Source organism: Tiliqua scincoides, chromosome 16 (assembly GCF_035046505.1).
Source record: "Tiliqua scincoides isolate rTilSci1 chromosome 16, rTilSci1.hap2, whole genome shotgun sequence".
Lineage (NCBI taxonomy): Eukaryota > Metazoa > Chordata > Lepidosauria > Squamata > Scincidae > Tiliqua > Tiliqua scincoides.
In genome coordinates this window covers 6,731,863-6,752,974 of record NC_089836.1, presented here as the reverse complement: position 1 = coordinate 6,752,974, position 21,112 = coordinate 6,731,863, and the positions used below count along the sequence as shown (strand labels likewise).

At 50.2% G+C, this 21,112-nt stretch overlaps 1 protein-coding gene and 1 pseudogene across 6 annotated transcripts in view; one reads left to right on the top strand and one right to left on the bottom strand.

The window, feature by feature from the left end:
* The first annotated feature begins 13,415 nt into the window (after positions 1 to 13,415).
* Positions 13,416 to 13,535, top strand: LOC136635678 (5S ribosomal RNA; annotated as a pseudogene).
* Positions 13,536 to 16,032: 2,497 nt separating this feature from the next.
* Positions 16,033 to 21,112, bottom strand: part of RGS3 (regulator of G protein signaling 3) — a 52,752-nt gene continuing 47,672 nt past the window's right edge. For all 6 annotated transcript variants that reach the window (XM_066610777.1, XM_066610778.1, XM_066610779.1 and 3 more), the window contains 4 exons: positions 20,857 to 20,958; positions 19,454 to 19,515; positions 17,281 to 17,447; positions 16,033 to 16,854 (listed from right to left, as the gene is read on the bottom strand). In XM_066610777.1, coding sequence (XP_066466874.1) covers positions 16,669 to 16,854; positions 17,281 to 17,447; positions 19,454 to 19,515; positions 20,857 to 20,958 — 517 coding nt within the window. In that variant the 3' untranslated portion in view covers positions 16,033 to 16,668. The remainder of the gene's footprint in view (positions 16,855 to 17,280; positions 17,448 to 19,453; positions 19,516 to 20,856; positions 20,959 to 21,112) is intronic.

The following is a 21,112-nucleotide window of genomic DNA, read 5'->3' as shown; positions in this document are numbered from 1 at the left end:
GCGAGAGGAGTTTAAAATTAGAATCCCCCAGTCTATTTTTAGCAATTCCTCAACCAGCAGGAAGGATTTTTTTTCGCCTATTCAGCTTCACCTCCTGCAGGGAAACCAGCCATTGGGAGGAATTTCAAGGCTTGCGAGTTACTTCATCTTAATTTGGGGGGGGGGGAGGCAGTTACATGATTTGGGCTTTTAAAAGATGCCAAACCTTTAAAAGTCGCTGGTGTGGTTTTACGCAGAACAACCCCGGGCCTTGGCCCAATCGGGGCTCCGTTTTCTTTCTGCCAAAATTAGCTCATTGACCAGGCATTGCAGGACCATCATTCCCCAAACCAACCTGGCTGTTTCCCCAGGACTAACTATTCCGCAAACAGCATGACTGGCAGCGTGGTACAGTAGTTAGACTCCAGCTGGGGGAGTCCTAGACTCCTGGCTTCAAATCCCTGCTGAGCTCACTGCCATTCTGCCCCATCTGCCTCTACCCCAGAGGATGTTGCAAAGATAAATTGGGGGGGGGGGGGTTGACAGGACCATCTACGCCATCCTGGGTTCATTGGAGGAAAGCTGGGAGGATGGATGGATCGGCTTGTCCTTTGGGGGCACAGCAACTGGAAAAGTGGGGTTCATATGCCCCCCACATTCCTTCACTCTGTCCCACCTTAAGTGACAGGCTGGCACCTGATCGCCGGCTGAAGGCATCCTTGGACTTCAGCTTACATACTTGAAGCGAAGTCTTGGGACCAGAGGTGGAAGCAGTGCTCGCAAGCATAGACAGGCGGACATGCACACCAAACTACTCAAAACTGCCCTGCTGGGGACACAAAAGACCTTGTAATCTCGCCACATCCTCGCTCCTTTCTCTGTGGGACATGCCTGCAAAAGCTGGGCCAGCTGGCTGGCAAGATCTCAGGAGAGAGGAGTGCGTGACCGATGGTCACCTTGAGCTAGGAGGCCGCCCGTCCCAGAGAGGGCTGTGTTGTGCCAGGTTCCTTGAGCAAACAGCGTGGCACAAGAAGTGCAGGTGAGTGATTTAATTCCAGGCTGCTAGAGAAAGAGACCGCCGTGGGCGGGGGGGAGTTCAGTTGAAACCGGTGCTCCCAGTGTGGGCAAAGAGCCCCAGGGGGCAGACAACCAAGCTGAAGGCAATCAAGTGGCAAGCAGTTGAAAACCCCTCACAAATGCAGTAGCTGCAGTGAACACTGCCCAACACAAGGTGGCACAGCCCTATAGCATTTTGGAGAATAAGCCTGCAAGTTTGCTGACCCACATCTCCTGCCTGGGATTTGCAAGAGAGCCCGATTCCGAGGGTATAGGAAGCCAGACCCCTGCCAGTCCAGAAGCCAGGCCCCAGTTTCCTACCGTAGGAACCCATTCACAGATTTTGCTGCCCTGGGAAGTGGCGACGGCCATTCATGTAGATAGCTTGAAAAGGAGATGGGACAAGTTCTAGGAGGAGGAGGAGAGAGCTATCCCTGGCTCTTTGTCGGGATGGGCAGGTAGAAACTCTGTATTCAAGGCCAGTATACCTGTGAGCAAATCTCACAGGGATTTGCCATATTTCCCAGACAAAACCCAGACAGGGAAGCAAAAGTATACAGGGTTGCCCCAGATGGCATTCTGTGTGCCCAATGCCAACATCAGTCCAGTTGTAAAGGACAGGATCCAGGCATAAAGGATGCAGGATTTTGTCCTTGCCAGGTTACGACTCAGGAACTGACGGAAGTCCTGAAGGGCCGCTTCACCCATCACCCATCCCCAGCACTGTCACCAGCTACCCAGTTGGAAAACTCAAGAGTTGGCACTGGACACACACACACAAAACTTGCCTAGGAACCAGATTTGCCACAAAACAAGATGACGTACACCAAATCTCTGTTGCTTTCTGTCTCTGGCTTGGGACTCTTGGGTTTGGCTTTCTAAGACCTCTCTCTTTTCCCACCACAGAGAAGTGGTATCATCTCTCTGTTTCTCTCCCTCTGGGCTTCCCTTCCCTGCTGGAGTGGAATCGCACACTCTTGTAGGCCTGTGTTTTGTTATTCTACACAAGGGTGCGTGCAGGGGCTGCAGCCACAACAGCCGAGCCACACTTGCTCCAGATTGCAGCCCAGGCAGCTGGGAACACTCTCTGGCTGGCCTGCCTAGGAATGAAACACACACACACACACCCCAGGGAGGGACTCAAGGCAAGCCCAATCCCTGCCCTTCCAGCCAGTCACTGGCAGCTATAAATGAACCCCAGCTGGGGTGAAGGGTTTGCAAACAGCCTGCACTGGCTGGAGTGACTGCCTGGGGCTGACACACCCTCTGTCCTGGCTTCTCAGAGTTCCAGCCTCGGTGATGCTTACCTTGAGAAAAATCACTTGTGGGACAGGCATGAAATATCTCCTTCTGGGGCACCTTGGACAAAATGGGGCTCTCAGCTGATGGGAGGCAGAAGAATCAAATCAGTCAGAGAGGATTCGCTTAGAGAGCACTGGGTTAGATGTTGCAGCATTCCCAAGCCGCCGTCTCCCACACCATTTTTCCTTCTTTCACTCCCTCCCACGTTTGCCACCCATGTGTGGCTCCTGGTTGCCACCTTCGGCTCCCCATGTGACCTCTCCATCCCTCTGGAAAGCAACTAGTACCAGCCACCTCTTCCTTCCTTAGCCCTGCCTAGTCGTGACCAACAGACACTCACTGAAGCCACCCAGTCTCCTATGTCAGAGGTGACCATTTAGGGCAGGGTTGGGTGAAGGGATAGATTGATCCGTGAAGCAGAAACCAGACTAGATGATTGCAAAAAGGAAATCTCTTGCTGTTACATCCAGGCCTCCATCCAGGCCTCCTTCCAAGCCAACTCCCACAGCCTCTGGCTGGCTGCTCTAAATGTCGCTGGCCAGCATCAAGAGCATCTCTGTGGGCAAAAAGGCCGTGCCAACCAGGCCCCGAGGACTCCATTCCCAGCCACCTTCTCTATCATTAGTGGTTGATCCAGAATTGCGGCCCAACTTTTCCCAGACCACTGTGGGCACCCGGAATCCACTCCCAGGCGCCACTTGTTGCTTTGGATTTGGGACTCAAGCCTGTCTCGTGGTACCAATGTATTCTGTCTCCTGACCGCAGGATGACCTTCCTCCAACATCTAAAGCAAACTCCTCAAGCACTCAAGGAGTGTGGATGCCTTTAAGGTGACAGGACACCTCTGTTCCTGTCCTCCATAGCTGGCTTCATCTAAGCCCCTTTGCACATGCTAATGCACATGCAGATTTCATGCACCTGATCCCCCAGGCTGACAGTGTCAATGTCAATGGCTTGGATCTTTCCCACTCAAATTGGCATCCACCCTCCCTTCCATCAGAATACCAGGCGCATGGGAAAATTTCATGCAATTGCCCCAGCCCACATCACATGTTGTTCACACATGTGCTCCTGCAGTGTGGGGGTCAAATCACATGGAAGCATCATTCACACTGGTGGAAGACATGCAAACGGGGACTTGGGAGAAACTGAAGGGTCTAGAGCTGCAGGGGAAGGCAAAAACATCTGGGGCTTGTTAGGTTAGCAAAACTGCAAGGGGAATGTGGTAGAGGTTGACAAAGTTATGAACAGTATGGGGGGGAAGTGGCGACAGATTTTTTTTCCCCTCTTTTGCAAGGCTGTTATTTAGGGTTACCCAATGAAACTGACTGGCAGATTCAGGTCAGAAAAGGAAGAATTCCCACATTCCGGCATCAGCTCATGGAAATTCATCACCACAGGATGTGGTAACCATCACCAACATGAATGGAACAGAACAGAAAACGATTGCGCTAATGCCCTGAAGACATTACTTTGCTTCCTGACTCTGGAGCATGCCAGTTAAAAGAAAACCTCCACATACAGAGGCAGTCTACCTGGAAGGCAGGTAAACAACTAGGGAGGCCCTCCGTCTCCCATCAGGCTTTGAAAGCAGGTGTCCCAGAGGCCACAGCCCATCGCAAAGCCCATGCAAAAGGTCTCCGGTTTAATCCCTGGCCGCTCCAGGCAAAAGGAATTGAGGGCAAGCCCCGTCTTGCCCAGGAAGCATTTGGCACTGCGCTCCAGTCCCCATTCACTGCCATTACTAAACTTCAGCATGTGGAACTCAGTGGCTCATGGGGGCAAAATTAAAACTGATGGGTTGAAACTACAGGGAGGTAGATTTATTTTGGCTGTATTTCATTTCTTTGCCACATTTTAATACCACCCTCCACAAACCCACAGGGGGTCCTTTCCCAAATTTGCAGGAAGCAGATGGCCTCCATCAACCAGCTGATCCATCACAAAAGAGTTTATCGGCCATGACCCAGGAGAGCTTTGGCAAGAGGTCCTGCCCTAAAACAGAGAAAGGCTGCTAGACACACACACACACACACACACACACACACAGAGAGAGAGAGAGAGAGAGAGAGAGAGAGAGAGAGAGGGGGGTGCATTGTTTGCTCTTCCATTCACACAGATAACTCAATAAGGCTTCCCACAGCTACTGGGGCAACAGATGGACACATTCACTGGGTTGTCCCCATTATCACAAGGTTGGCTTGCTTCTGCCTTTCCAGCCAACCCAGGGCCTCGAGGAGGGCAGGTTCAGCAGCCGACAGAGACAGCCAGTCCCTGCTGTTTGCTCCCCAGCTACAACCGTTATTCAGAAATAGACTGTCTCTGAACATGGATGCTCGGTTCTCAGTCCACGTGACCAGTTGCCATTGGCAGACCACTCCTCCAACCCACTTTCAAAGCCGTCTAAACCAGCGTTTCTCAACCAGTGGTACTCATATCACTTGCAGTAATTAAGGTGCCATCCAGTGGTATTTGTGGGACCCCCAGACCCCCCCGCTGCCTTGCAGAGAGATCAGCAACGCAACGTGGCAAGCAGCAGTAGGAAGCTCGGTTTGGCAGGCAAAGCTCCAGAGCGCACTTTCTGCATGCTCAGAAAAGCCCTCCTGTCCGCCCTGAGCCTCTTTACTGGCTTTGTCATGTTGCATTTGGCCTCCCTATCCAGAAATAACTAGAGATCGTGGCCAGTTACTTCTGGTGGTACTTCCAATAGGTGAATTTAGAAATAGGCTACGTGAGAATGCAGGTCTCTTGTGATCTGGTGTGCTCCCTGGGGCATTTGGTGGGCCGCTGTGAGTTACAGGAAGCTGGACTAGATGGGCCTATGGCCTGATCCAGCGGGGCTGTTCTTATGTTTTTAGGTGAACCATGTGGAGTGGCATAGCGTGGGACAAACATTGAGAAACGCTGCTCTAACGCGCTGGCCAAAACCCACACCTTGCACCCCACCCGCGTAGGAGAAGCAGCGTCACACATCCACAAGGTACCCAAACAAAACAAAGGTTTTGAGGACATGGTTTGTCCAGCTCTGTTTTCTTTGGCCCAAGCAAGGAAGCCGTGGTTTGCAGAGCACACATTCCAACAAGTTGGAAGAGGGGCCTTGGGTTCAAGGCCCTTGACACACACACACACACACATGCACTTGTGCCACACTCTGAGCAGAACACAAGGCAAAAGCCTTTGGGGTCAGAGTTATCTTTGGCTCAGTTTCCTCTCTGATATTTTAAGCCACTCCAAACGGGAGGCGCTGACAACTTCCTGAGGCTGCTGAAAGCCGGGACCTCGGAGGACGATGAAACAGGAATGCTAATTCAATGGTGTGGAGCAGGATGGAGGAGCGGACAGGCCACTTTCCTTGGACAGTCTGCTCAACTTCCTCTCAGTTATGATGCCAACAGCATCACGTTGCATTTGGATGGCGTTTTCTGAGCGGGCAACAGAAATCATGTCTATTATTCTGGGTGCTGTCTTTACAACCATCATGCAAGGTCAGTACTGGATGCATTATTATCCCCAGATCGCAGGTGGAGAAGACCGAGGATTCGTGCACGAGGTGATGGCAAAGGAGCGATGCCAACCAAGATCTCTACAACCTCTTAGCCACTATGTGGCACCAAGAACCAAGTACACTGTGCAAAATCCAAGGCAAGATTTTTGCAGCGCTTGTCATATTCCCACAAGCCATGATGAAGGGCAAGTTCTACAGACGTCAACATTGTCCGCCCGCCCGTCCGTCCCCAACGCAGGCATAACCCAGCTCCGTTCCAGTGAGCTCTTAATTGGCACTGGGCAATGCTCACTTCTCTCCTGGCTTCCCTGCACCATTGTAAGGACAACAAACTTATTTGTAAAAAACAAAAGCTAACTTTATGTCCCCAATGGTTGGTCTTCTGAAGTCAACTGCCTCTGAGCATGGGTGCTCTAATCTTATCCATCAATGGTATGAGAATGAGAGCTCTGCTGGATCTGATCTAAGCTCCACCTAGCCCAACATTCTCCTTCCCACAGTGGCCATATGTAGAACCCACAATAAGGCAGAAAGGCGACAGTCCTGCCCTGGTGTTCCACCCACCCAAAACTGATATTCAGAGATGTACTCCTTTGGAGCATGAAGGTTCCACACAACCGTCACAGCTAAAGAGTACCGATTAATTCCTCCCCATCCACAAACGTGTCTGCAATCCCCTTTTAAAGCAATTGGCCCTCATCACATCTTGTAGCAGAGGGTTCCACAAATAAACTTCTGCAAATTTAAAGACAGATGTAACTTTCTTTCTCCCGCCAACCGATTTCATGGGGCAATTCAGAGGGGGGGCAATAGAGATTCAGTCTCTCAGCACCAGGCCTCGTTTCAAAGCAGCTCTATTGAGACCTCCCTTTGTTGCTGACTTTTTCCTCAACTAAAAAGTCTGGAATGCTTTAGTCTTTCCCTTGCTAAGAGGAAACATCCACGGGGACAACAGGAAATAAATCTCCTTCTGCATTCCCTGAATCTCTTCCAGGACAGGAGGATTCTCGAGCTGCCCATTTGCCAGGGCCTGGACTGACCATTTGCCAGCCTCCGAATCCGTCTGCTTCCAGCCCTGCCCCATAGCAGGGCTCCGGTTCCTCGACTTCCTCTTGCTATTTTTAGCCCTGCGGCTATTGTCTGGAAAAGAACTGCAGCCCTGTGTTTTCATAACACAGACCCCCACAGGCAGGAACTTTTCCAAACAGCTGGAAGGAGAGGGAATCATCACACTTGGCCAGGGAGCTCATTCAACCACCGCTTTGGTACCCGAGATGTTTGTAAGGACTGGCCACACGCTTTCAGGCATGAGGACTAGAAACTTGCTTTACAAAATCACAACAGCATTGTAGGTCCCGTCACATTGACGGGACCATCCATCCTTCCTAGGGGCGGGGGCAGGGAAATGATACATTCATCCATTTTGGACTTTCATCCACACTCTAGTCCCTAACGAGTCAAAAGTGCCAGGTATTGCTGTATGGCCTGGGACATTATGGGGGGAAAGAGCTGAACTTAATCCTCCCGGGAGGAGCTCAAAAAAAGGAAGGAGTGGTTGGTGGACCCTGGCACCTATGCAAAGATGACCCCATGCACACATGCACACTCAAAAAAGTACAGAGGAAACTCAGAGTACAGCCCCAAGGCCACCAAATGCAGGAGATCCACCCTATAACATCTCGCACACATGGGGGCAAGATACTATTTAGAAAACATGGCCACCTGCATCAGCTAGACTTGAGTCCCAAACATCCTGGCTGGTCCACGTTGGACTGGGCGTCTTCAAGCACCAGAGAGGGTGGTGGAACAGAGGGTTGCACAATCCTCTTTAGTGGGTGGTTGTCAACTGGAGTCCCCTGCAATGCCAGCCTCTGATCCTGCACCATCTCAGAGCCTTCGCTCTGCCAGGCTCTCTGGAGCATGCATGGCCCTGACACAGTCATATGCACACCAAGGGGTCCCACATACGCCCCCTGAGATGAGCGCCTGCTCCAGCGTTCCCAGCCAGGCCCAGAATAGATCTGCGGTTTGGAAAGGCCTCTTTTTAACTGGCTGAGCCAACTGAATTCCCATTAACATCTTTTTTTGGGAACCTTGTGAATGCAGCCAGGAGAACTCAATGGGCCTATTGTCTCCCATGAAGGGGCACATTGTTTGCTGGAGACTCAGCCTCCCTAACAAGGCTCTCCTGGAGAACAAAAAGACAGGGAAGGGGCTTGCTCACCATTTCCTCATTCTGCTTGGTTATTGCCCTGGAGGGGTGACAATAAGTAAGCAGGGCCATGGTCACCTGAGGGGACACAGAGGCGAATGGAGGCTGGTATGACCCCATTTGTTCATGAATGGGGCCACCGGCATTGAACCACCTGCTCCTTTTCCGTGCCCTGGTTTCATGTGGATCTTATGATACAGCATCCGGGAGATCTGGAGGATGAGACTATTTGGGTCTGGGGGTGGTGATGTGCACCAGGGTTGCACACACTTTTAACAGCAGCCCCCTTTCTATCCGACAGGGGTGTAGGTCCTCATTCCCAAGTTCAGAGGGGTGTCTCATTCCAAAACACAGAGAGACACCCACGTCTGATGCACTGAGGGCACCTCAGTAACCAATCCTGTGTGCCGTCAAGCTGCACCCTCCCCTAACCAAGGAATGGGGCCAGGAGCCCAGGCGTTACAGCATGAAGGGAGCCCCCAAACTCCCCAACCATCAGGAAGGACCATTACGGAAGGGTACGAAAGCCCCCCTCTGCCAGCCAGCAGTGCGTTCCGGTCCTTGAGAATAGCCTCCAGGCCAAAGCTGTGGCTTCCGCCATCCTATTTTCAGACACATGCAAAATTATATGGCTTCATTCCGTGTCCAGGACAAGCCTTACATGATCCCGAGATAGGAAACTCTGAAGTCAACCGTACAAAAAAGAGTGACTCCTTTCTCAAAAGCCTCATTCTACATTTGTTTGGGGAAAAAATGATTTGGGCACTGCTTCAGAATCCTTTATATTTTTTTTCCCCCTCTCACTCCTGGAAAAGGGGGTGGTTGCTTTTTTTGGGTAGACAAAATTGCAGCACCATCTCCCCTAGCCCTGGACACTGCCAAGGGTGACCTCAGCGCCAAAATATGTATGAATTCACTCCCTCACTCTGGCAGGATGCTGTTTTGCTGTGATCCTGAATCATCAAAAGCTCTGAATGAGCATTAAAAGAGATGCTTGAATGAATGGGGGGGGGGAGTCTGTGCCATCGCAATTAACACTACATGAGCACATGTAGCATTGGGCTGGATCCTGCAAGAAACCTTTTCCCCTCCTCGTCCTCCCTAAACTAAACTCTTCACACACATATTTGTCCCATCTGCTGAGCAAAAGAGAGACTCTTCTTTGCAGCCTGTGCAGGTTTCTGTTCTGAGCCCAGGCGGGCTACTGATTTGTCAAGTGAGTGGGCCAGAATGGGTGATTGGTGCTCTCTCCAAATGGGTGCCAAGGAGGTAGAAGCCACTGCATCTGCTTTGCACACAGCCAGGCCCAGTTTCAATCTCTGTTAGCCCCTCTGAAAAGCTTACTCTCTAAAACCTGGGAGAAACACTGACAGTCAGAGGTGGTAATCCTGAGTGGATCAAAAGTTCAGACCCTGTATAAAGAAACTTTCTATGATGGTAGGGAGGTGTTTGGGGGTTTCTCTGTGCTAATCAGATACCCATCAGAGCTCTGGGGAAGGTCAGGCATACACGCCAGCAGTGGGGAGGTATATCTGCATGCTATAGAAATGATTATTGCTGGGGGGAAGCGAGCAAGCAAAGCCTATAAGTGTTAAGTACAGGTTACAGGTCTAATTCCCTTAGGCCAATGGTTCTCAAACTTTTTTTGCACCAGGATCCACTTCTGAGATTGACAATATGTCGGGACCCACTGGAAGTGATGTCACGGCTAGAAGTGACATCATCAGTTTAGGCTTCAACCCTTAGCCGCAATCAGCCAAAGCACCCCATGTGACACACCATGGAGTGATTTAAGGACGTAAGAACAGCCCTGCTGTGTCAGGCCATAGGCCCATCTAGTCCAGCTTCCTGTGTCTCACAGTGGCCTACCAAAATGCCCCATACACACTTGCATACACAAGGACAAATCTACACCAGAGTAACCACAGATCAGGGGTTCTAATTATTAGGGTCTCATATTGAGCAGCACAAAGACCTGAAGGCAAGCAATGAATATTCCAATTTTACCGGTGAGAAACACTGAGGCCAAAAGAGAAATCCTGAGTACAGGGCTAGCAATGACAGCGAGTATCTTCTACGCACAATTTTATTTACTGCTAGGAGTCTAAAACCCTTGCTAGTCTACTACGAATCATGCAGAGATCTACCAAGAGATCTCCACCTAATTTAAAGATTTTTGTCTGGACCACTAATTCCACTTCGTCCAACACAGCATCTGCTCAACAAGTGTTTAACACTTCGCAGACCTCCCCCCCCCAACCATGCATCACATCTTCCTGTTTCATCACCCTTCACCACTAACCCTTTCTCTGGGTTTATACGGAAGAAGCACAGATTGCACTGGAGCCTACAAAGAGCTCCGGATCTGAAAACGCTCATCAGACAATTCACAATGGAAAAATGCAGGAAGCAAACCACCCACCCTTTTTTCCTGTTGCCAATTCCTGGTAGGTCTCCCCTCCCCCCCCACCATTGACATACACAGATGCACTCATGATTCAGAATTTGCTGGAGTCCTGTAAATGTTCAGGCTTTGGAGAAATGCGTGTTAATGTACTCACGAGAACCAGGCTGGTGTAGGGATTGGGGAATTGGGGTCAGACCTGAAAGATCCAGGTTCAAATCCCCACTCGGCCTTCCTGGGTGACTTTGGGCCAGTCACTCCCCCTTTCTCAGCCTCACCTACCTTGCAGGGTTGTTGTGAGGACAAAAGGAGGGAAGGAATCATGGACACCCCCCCTTGAGTCACTTGGAGGAAGGGTCGTATAACAATGTAACTAATAAATCTGAAAGCTGGCAGGGCAGTTGGGATTGTGGGGCAGTACTTACTGAGCGACCCTCCAAGGAAGAGACAAACATAAATGCCACTTCACAAAATGGGGAGGGTTGAGCTTACCTGGGCTTCTCGGGGGTCTCCACGACAGGGTCAGTCCTTGGCATCTGGGAAGTTCAGGCAGGCCGGTCAGGTCACTTCCTGAGGGGAGGGGGTTCTCCAGGCAGAACCAGGGCTTGCTTCCCTGCTCACATATACACAGACACACACTTTGCATGTGTATTGTACACATGAACCACTACAGCAGTTGCAGTGGTTCCTGCCTGCTAGGATGCTCTCCTCTCCACTTCCTGTCTTTGCAAAAGGAAGTGCCGAGGAGAGTAGAGGCCTAGAAGCAGGGGTGTTAAACATAAGGCCTGTGGTCCAACTGTAGCCCCCAGAAGCAATTTATCTGCCACCCCTCCCCCATTATAATTGGGTTCTCCCAACGTGATAACGTGAAATTATGGACAAGCTTTGCACGTTTTTCACCCCCTGTCATTTGTAGCAAATGAATTTCTGTGTGAGAAACTGTTTCTTTCTGGCCATTTCCTGCTTCATGATGTCACTTCCTGCTTCATGATGTCACTCCCGGCCCACAGCAGGCACCGTGAATGCTCAGCTTTGGCTCTCTGCATGAAACGGGTTTGACACCTGTGGCCTGAAGAGCATCTCTTGGGATGAGGAAGGTCCCCTCGTTTTGCACCTGGAGCTCCCCTGCAAGACATTGCAGGGACAGAAAAGCTGCAGCGGCCAGGTGGTTTGTGCCTTGCTTTGCCTCCTTCTGCCGGAATCCAAAGAACAATAGACCTGGGCCTGTTTGGCCACTCCGGCCCACCTGGGCAGGAAAGGAGGGCCAGGTGGTCAGCAAAACAGTCCTCTCTGGACAACATCACTGAACAGAGGCTACTTCAGGACAAGTCCAAGGAGTCTATCGTTTTGGCTGTGGGCAAGGGGGGGCAGATCTGAGAGAAGGAGGCAGGCACCCTTCCCAGGTCTCCACTTCATTGCTGGAGCTCCATTTCCTTCCCTGAATCCAGGGAGCAGAACTTGACTCTGGCTCAGAGCACACACCCCTAACCATTACACCCTCTTTTGGGGGTGCCATGGATGAGTAGTTCACACTCAAGCCAACAGCAGCCATGAGTGTGTCCGGTTATAGAGCCTGACCCTGCTTTTGAGTCCCCCTGTAGGCAACTCAAAGGGACCAGCTCCAAAAGGGACCACCTCTCCCTCTTCTTTCGAGCTGGCCCTTAGCCAGACAGAGAGCATGCAAGGTTTTCCACAGGCTTCCGAGCGAGCGCTGAGCACAGGAAAAAGAATAGAGCTTTTTTTCCCATCCCCTCTTCTCCCCACCAGGCAGCCGGGCTTGTTTAGCAAGCAGCTCTGGGCTTGGATTACAGGGCTCCAGGCAGGCCGGCTCATGCACAGGGATCAGCACTGTCAATCAGTGGTGGCGCACCTTGCCGGGCAGGCAGAAGGGCCTGGTTTTTTGACCCCCTGGCAGCACCTGGGCCTGAGAAAAAGCCTCTGTCTGAAACCGGTCTGAGCTGACAATACTGGGCTTAGATGGGTCAACAACCCAACTCAGCAAGATCGACATTCCCCATACCTCAGAACACACTTCCAGTTGTTTCCAGGAGGCCTTCTGAGGATGTGGGGCGGCCTCTAGCACACTTCCCACCCCCCAGTGGATTTAATTATCTGCAGATTTTGGAATCCGTGGGGGCTCCTGGAAAGGATTCCCTGCCATCACTGAAGACTCACTATCCCTTGGTATTCCATCTAGGCTAGAATCGCCTTCCCAGGCTGGCAGCCACTCTCCAACATCTCAAATTCAGGGGTTTCTCTCATTGCCTGCCCCCCTACTCTTTGCATCAAACAACATCAGGGACTTGAAGTGTAGCCTTCTGTACTCAACCTTGGAGCCTCAGCCCCTTCCTGGAGTTTTCCCCTGTAACACATGCCTCCCCAACTTCAGTACGATGGATGCAACCATTTTATAAGTTCCATTACATAGCATTAAACACACACACACCCCCATGAGAAACTGGGCAAAAAGGCATTTTCTGCAATGCTGTAAAATGTTTTTCATCAGTCTCCCTGCTGATTTGGGGATAAGATGTACTTTGCAGAACACAATATTTGCTTCTAACCTGCCTGGAAAGAACCTTCAAAACAATGCCTCCAGTTCTCGCCTTGCAAAAAGTGACCTTGGCTGGCCCAAAACTGCAACAGCCATGAAATTTTGCTGGCTAAAGGCCACCAAAGCCAAGCCACCCTGTAGTAGCAGCCAGAATTACTTAACTCAGTGGAGAGCAGCATTGGTTACAAAGCCAGAGGCTCTTCCTTGCAATGGCTTTTAACTCCACTTATTGCAACACACACCCCTGAACCTGTTTCAGGCCAACACAAATAGCCCTTCCTCCATTTGTACCCCCAGCACCTGCTATGGAGAGGTAGACTGCCTCCAAACATGGGGGTGCCATACAGCTATTGCAGCCAATAAAAAAAATAAAAACCACCCTTGGCCAGTCAGAACAGGCCAAGGCGGCAGCAACTGTTACCCTACACACGCCCGATCTCGTCTGATCTCGGAAGCTAAGCAGGGTCAGGCCTGGTTAGTACTTGGATGGGAGACCGCCTGGGAATACTGGGTGCTATAGGCTTATACCATAGCCTTTCGAGACTGAAGGTTGCCAACCAACAACAGGCCAAGGGGGGCACCACCTAGCCCCCGAGACTGCATTCCACAGATCAATCAGAAATCTTTTGATTTGTTGGTTTCCTGGAAGTAAGAGGAATCTCTCCAAAATATTTTCTTTCGCCTGCAAGCACATCTAATTAGATGAACCCCCTCCCCCCCAAATTCAAATGTTAGAGAGCAGAAAAATCTCTCAGCTGCATGGTTTTGTAAATGTCTTCTGACTTTAAGCAGATCCAACTATTGTATTTCAACTTTTCCTTCTGTGCCCAACAGCTTAGAATCACATTTGGGAGGGACTGATAAAAGCCAATGCAGGGTATCCCCAAATATAGCATTTCCAATACCCAGCCTCTGCTTTTAAAGCCCCCCAACGATGGAGTCCAAAGCAGACTGCTCCATTGCCTAACGCTTTGTACCATCAGGACTGCCTTCCTAATGCTTAATCAAAATCTTTCTTGCTGCCATTTAAACCCATTTGTCCCGGTCCTGTCCAACTGAGAACAACTCCTTGATGACTTTGGGTGCCCTGCTGTACACCTGCTCTGCTATTCTTTTTAGAGGTCAAATCTGTATCCCAGCCACCCCACATGTGCCCCCACACACCCCCATTCAGGCATGCTGGCACAACCACTGTATTCTCAGACATCGACACCACAGGAAAAACAGACTGTATGATCACCAGATGAGCAAACTGGGGAGGAAATGATAGCAATTAGCAAGCATTGCTCTAATTAAGGCCAGGGAGATACTCCAAGATCCTCATAATTGGTGGGCCGTAAAACAGTTCCTTTTCGGATAGAACACGGGCTTGAGTGCCTTGTCACGGGATTTCCACTGAGCATATTTAATCAGAGGGGACTCAGCAACCCACTGCATTTGTTTAAAAAAACTGCAATCAGGAAATGGAAAACAGAATTAAGTTTTCCCCTGCAGTTTGCGCAAATGAAACAAGCGAAAGGGGAGAGTCATTCTGGGAAGCTTCAGCACTACTGTGAGAGCACCCTAAGGAGGGGATTGATCCCTTCCTCTCACTAAAGCTCAATTTATAGTGTCAGGAATTTGCCCCTGGCAAGGGGGGGGGGTTACTCCTGAAGAAGCACGAAGAATTGCACCTGCAAACTGAATTATCGTTGGAGGCATCAAGTGCTTCCTAAGGACACGTTCTTTTGTGCTACCCTGCAGATAGCAATGCAGCATCATTCTTGTCCCTTAGGCCTACCAAACCACATAGGTGGTTTCACTATGGCCTGGGAAACAACTGCCTGTTATGAAAGGGCAAAGCCAAAAGGGGAATCAAACAAATTAGCAGGGCTGCACCCTTCTCAGGGAAAGATGGGAATTTTCCTTCCCTGCAAAGTGATATTTTATTCACTTCGGTTTCCATATATAATGAGTTCTGCAATTCCCCAGAATTTCCTGCTTGAGAGTGACTTGAGGACGAACACAGTTTAATTTCAAGGCTGCTGTGAGGAAGGAGATCCAGAATCCCTGTTGGATGAGTCCAAGGGTGGCTGCAGCTCTTCAGAGGATCCTGGGACCTTCAAAATGCAAATAATCTCCAGCTGAGAATGTTAGGTGCAGGACTGAGACCCTCCTGTGAGAAGGGAAGACGTTTTGTCCCAGAACTTTCCTTCCCCAATGTCAGGCCCCAGCCCTGACACTTCATGCTACAGGAGAGAAGGCGTCTAAGCATTCATAGGGGATCCACCCCATACCACTGCATTAGACACAAGTAATATATACACACAGCAACACCCACAGAGGGTCTCTTTGGATGGCCAGCGTGACTCAGAAGCAGGCTTGAACCCCCACAACTCTCATTTTAGGACAAGTTCAATGGTCCCAGCAGGAAATTCAGAGTCGAGAAGATTGAAGATGCAGATCTCCAGGGAAACTTGCTTGCTCAGGCTGACAGCTCCTCCTCTAGGACAGGGCACAGTTATCTGAGGACATAGATGGCGCTGAGAAGTTAAACAGGGCAGAGAAGCAGGAAGAAAGAGGCAGCTCAAAGGAAACTGTATTGTCTTTATTTACCCTAAATAGCCATGACATCCCCCCATCCCCCCAAAAAGCTTAACTAACCGCAGAGATGGGATTTGAATTGTAAACTGGGCGACTGGCCAAAATTAGGCCTTTCCGGACCACACACCCACACATGCCCTCCTCTCGCACACCCCAGCAGGACACAAACAGCGCAAAGACAGCATCCAATGTATACACAGTTTGTTTGAGCTGTACAAAGTTCCCTATGGCAAGAGTACGCTATACATCCCACCCCAACCCACCCACCCACCCCCTTTTTCCACAAATCTCCCAGCTGCCTGCTGCTGGGTGGAAAGTGGGGAGGAAGAAATAAGACAAGACATCAGAGACACCAGAAAACACTCAGAATTTACATTCGTTCCACCGGAAGATTCCCGAAGGAAGGAAAACGCAAAAGAAGGACGCGCACCCAAATATATACATCTATATATATTGCACTTAAATTAAAAAACAAACACTCCTCAACCGAGACAAGAAGTGCTCAGCTGTTGAGTATCCAGCTAGAAGATTTCAATAAATAAACCTAGAAATAGGCAGTGAGGGGGCACAGGAAGAGAACCAGCTGAACTGCACGGCTGTTAGTGAGAAGGGAGAGTCAAAGGGGAGAGGCCTTTCTTCTTCTGTAGGAACAGGAGTGCTTGTTCCTTCCCCCCCCCAACACAGGCCTTTCGTTAGCGTCTCTTTGGAAGGAGTGCTGGCATCCTCCTGCCTGCCCACGAAAACCACCTGGTCCCATTCCAAGTCCCATCACCTCCAGAGGGACAGCTGGCTCTGAATTTCACAGTGGTTTGGTGGTGTCACTGACCCTCAGCCCTGGCTGCTGGGACGTCGTTGTCGTACCAGAGGGAAGATGCAGGCGCCTGGGGCGGGATGGCACGAGGCCGCTTGGCTCTCCAACCCTGGTCCCGCCACGGCTCCTTCCGGGGGGAAGACACGGCTTCCGTGCGCACACAAGGCAGTCGCCCCTACCAAAAAGGTAGTCGCTACACACATATGTAAACATACACTTCCCCAAAAAGCTGTCTTCCTAGAGAAGTAGGCCCAACTCTTGTCTACAGCGGAGAGCTGGACTTCTTCTGGTTAACAAGGTCCAAGTACAGCTCCGAGCGCAAGAAGCGGGGATACGAGTCCTTCTCCATCAGACCGTAAATCCGCCTCTGGGCAAGGTCAAAACAGCTCCGAGTGATGTTCTGGAGATTCTCTTTGGTGTGTTCCCGTGTGGAGGAGTCCAGGTTGACCTGGAGTGCAACAGACACACACACAAAAAGCTCTGGTTATCCATCACCATGGATCCAAGGAGTGACCAATATTGCTCATGTTGGACCCTCCACACTGCAGGGCAGTCTATCTCCAACACCTGCAGCTTGGCAGGAGAGAGCTGTGGCCTGTACCTCTTGCTTGCAGACTTCCCAAAGATAGCTGGTTGGCCACTGTAGAAAGCAAGAGACTGGACCAGATGGAGGGTTTGGTCTGGCCAGAAGAGCTCTCCTGATTTCCTTACGTTGGGCAGGATCCTATTGCCAGGTTCTCCCACCCCCTTTCCAGGGAGTGAGAGAAGGGAAATTATTCCTTTGTTTACACAGCCAACCCTGAAGGCCTGCCCTCCCCAAGGACACAGTAACGCTCTCCTCCATTCCCCCAAAGCAAGCAATAACTCTACTTACTTCCTTGAAGGACTGGATAGCTATATATTCTGCAAATATCTTTTTGGCTTTCGAGGCCATCTTCGACTGGGATTTGGCCTTCTTGAACTCCTCACATGCCAACCAGAACTCGAGGTTCTCCTCGCTGAACTCTGTGAGCAGAAAGGCACGGAAAGCTGCCAGGCCATCTAGGAGAGAAAAAGGAGACACCGGCTGACTTGCAATCTGGAGCCAGGCAGCTCCAAAGAGGGAACACATCTTGATTCAAAGAGGAGCCCTCACGTCCACCCCGTAGCAAGCCCACCTGCACAAACCTTTACACCATCTTTGGAGCCCTGCTCCCACGCAGATTTGTTTGCGTGGCAATGGTACCACACCCATGCCATGCTTGCCAAAAGAGGTCTATCAGACTGCCCACCACTGACTAATTTTCAGTGATCCTTCAAAAGGCATCTGTTCCGCTTGACTTTTAATTGATTTTAGCCAGAGTTTTGTTCCGACTTATTTCAACAGACCTGGAGGACTTTGGCTGAAGTGGAATTTTCTTCTGCTGCGATTTGCTGTATCTCCTAGGGTTTTCTAATGTAAAACAACTTAGGCAGTGGCAAAGAAGCACATTTTAAAGTGGTGCCCTCTTTTATTTAGCAGGGGGAGAGCAATAGCCCTCGTCACCCCAGAAGGGCATCTTTTCCAGTGGCTGTTGCGGGGGTCTCTTCTGTATTTTTTGTTGTTGTTGTTTAAGATTGGGAGCTCTTTGGGAACAGGGAACCGTTTGATTTATTTTACGGCTTCGTGAACTACTCTTGTGGAAAAGTGGCATATAAATATTCTTAGCTATAATTTTCTTGTAGGAAGAGCAATTTACAAATATACCAAAACCAGATTTTAAAAATACCAGATTAGTTGGGATGGAAAGTACTTAAGATTAAGCTCCGCTATACACCAGGCGTGTGTATGCCAATGTGTGCGACCATCCCCCCCCCACCAGGAGATATTATGTGGGTGCACACACCTTCTTGCCCGGAGCAGCACATTTCTGGGGGAACAAGCTATCCACTTGGATGAAATTCAGAAGGCAGGGGTGGAAAGGGAGAGATCTGATCCAGGCTGGTGCCCCTGAAAGTTTGCAGGAGGGCCTCAGCCGCTCAGTGGGAGGGAGGGATAAGTTTTGCATGCAGAAAATATCCAGGTTCACCCCACAGTTTAAAAAACAAAACCTATATTGGAAAAGGCCTCTTTCTGCCCCAAGCTTCGGAGAGCCTCTAATAGTCATAGCAGATCCCAGTGGGCCTGATAGACCCCATTAGAAATTGAGACAGAGATCCCTTGAGACAGAGACAATTGAGACCCCTTATCTCTGGACAAGGCCATTTCTCCTGCGTTCCAGAGGCCAGTGAACCGGCGGGGTGGGGAGAAACGGGACACAACAGCATCCTTAGCTGTTGAACCTCAGCAGCAGAACCCTCCCCCACCTTAACCCAGCTGTGCATTTGACCAGGAACAGCCTACTACCCCTGTTCCAAGGCAGGGGAGGAAACAGCGGCTTCTGAGGCAACCTAGACTTCCCAACCCCATTTCCAGCCAGTGCCTTACAGTTTTGTCTGCTTTATCTGCAAGAAGCTGGGCAGGATATTAAAAAAACAAATGTCTGCTTGGGGGCTTAGGGAGGGATGGAAGACAGGAGCACAGCTACAAGAACACAGGCGAGGGCTAAACTCATGCACAATGGAAATTCTGCAAGTGAAGCTTCCAACTGCTTTCCCCTTTTTTTCCCTAAAGCAGCAGCAGGAGAGGGGAAGGTTTTGGACCAAGGCCAGAGCACAAGGATGCCTGCCCCCTCACCCTGGGCCCCCAGTCCAAATGCCCCCTCAAAGCTGTGCTAGCTGTAGGGGAGGGGGACTGCTTAGGCACTTCTGTGCAAGCCTTCCTCTCCTCCCCAAGATCCAGGCAAGCAACTGGCACCAGAGAATCAACGGGGCAGACAGTTCTTCCACCACCATCTGCAATACAAATCCCTACCGCCGCCCACGGCTGCTTTTTTGAAAAAGGGAAAAAAACACAAACTAAATCAGAAGTTCCACTCATGTCCCATTTAGAGTCCAGCTACAGAAGTAGCTGTGGGCGTTTTTGAAGTTAACGGCATTTGCAAGACTTAAGTCATGCCCCAAACCAGAGGCCAGCTAGAGCCACCTACATTTATGCTGAAGCAACTTTTCCAGCGATTCTCCCCACTTGAGGGCTTCTTCCGGAGCTGGCCTAAGGAGAGGGAAGAGAGAAGGAGGGGTGTCATTTGGTTTGGACGAGATGTTAGAACGGGAGGACAAGAGGACCAGGAAATTTGTTTCCCTCTCCCAGGAGATATATTAAGAACTCCCCCACTCTTCTTTTAAACTTATTAAAATGACAGCAGGACACACCGCAAGCCGGGAAAACATGACCTCATACGTGCAATTAAGGAGGAGAAAAACAGATAAATTCCATCCAATATGGTGTCAGATTTGATATGCTCTATCACACTGAGGCTATTTCACCTGGGAGTAAGTTCCACTGAATTCAGTGGGGCTTATCTCTGAAAAGACATGCCAAGGACTGCCTCTACAACCACCACCCTTCACAGGTCTGCCCAGAAGTTAAAATCCACTGAATGTCCCTGTCAGGTAAGTGTGCACCCAACTGCAAGCCCAAGGATGTCTCTGCTGTAACTGGCTTATCTTCAATCTCCTTTTGACCCAAGCCCCAATATTCTGACAGGCTTAATATATGCCTTTCATTCAGCTACAGCATATTTGGATGATACAAATGTTTGTTTTATAAGATATATTTTGTGTGTGTAATTTTTTGATTGTTAAAACTTTCCAACAGTAACAAATCACAGGCTTCCCTCCCACCCCAGTGAGAAAGGAAATGCATTTATAGGATATTCTTAAACACACACAGCTGCAAAATAAATCTCATTTCCATCTTTCCAAAGTCATCCTCTCTGCCACCCCAGAAAGTTCCAAACATGATTAAAGAGTTATTTTTCTTCTTAACATTCTTATTTAACTGTCCAGTTACAGGGTCCTCAACCAGGCCTGCATTTTGACACCGGTGTACAAGCAAAGTAAAAGGTGAAAAGGCGCGTGAGCAGAGTCTTATTGGCCTCAAGATTTAATAAAGAAATAGCTGTTCCTCAAAGCAAAATCTGAAAGTGCCACTTCGCACAAAATGCCTCTCAGCCCCTCCCCCCCAGGTTCCCTGCAGCTCATCCCCAGGATGAACCCAGCTGGTGGGAAAGGTAGATTTCGGTCACACAATGGGGAAGGCTTTCCGGCTCAGGCTCTGGCGCATTAAGCAATCCACTCCCAATGCCACTAGGATCTTAAGCACAGTGTGTTGCAATTAGGTGCAGAGTTCTGAGCCCACATTTGCAGAGGAACAGAGAAGCCAAAAGGGGAACAGCACACAAAGAAGGACAACCCAGCTTGGATCTACCTGGGGGGGGGGGAGAATTCAGGGATCATCCCAGGTCTTGCTTCCCCTTGGTGGAAAGAGGAGTCTGGTACATGGACACACACGGACACACACACACACACACACACACACACACACGCTTACTTTAGGGTCTTCAGAACTTTGTCCAGCTTGTTTGCAGGGTGGGCGCCAGGCGACTCGTTCCGCTTCCGAAAGATCCCCAGGCGGTTCTTCACGTCTTTGGCCCTGGAAGCACAAGGCAGGAGAGATGGGTGCCCCTGCAGCTGTTCTCCAAGTCCCAAAGATGACACAGATTTTCAGTCTTGTGGCTCAACTGAAGAACAAAACATCCAAGCAGGAGCAACCAATACTCCGTCCCCCCACCCTCAAACACACATCT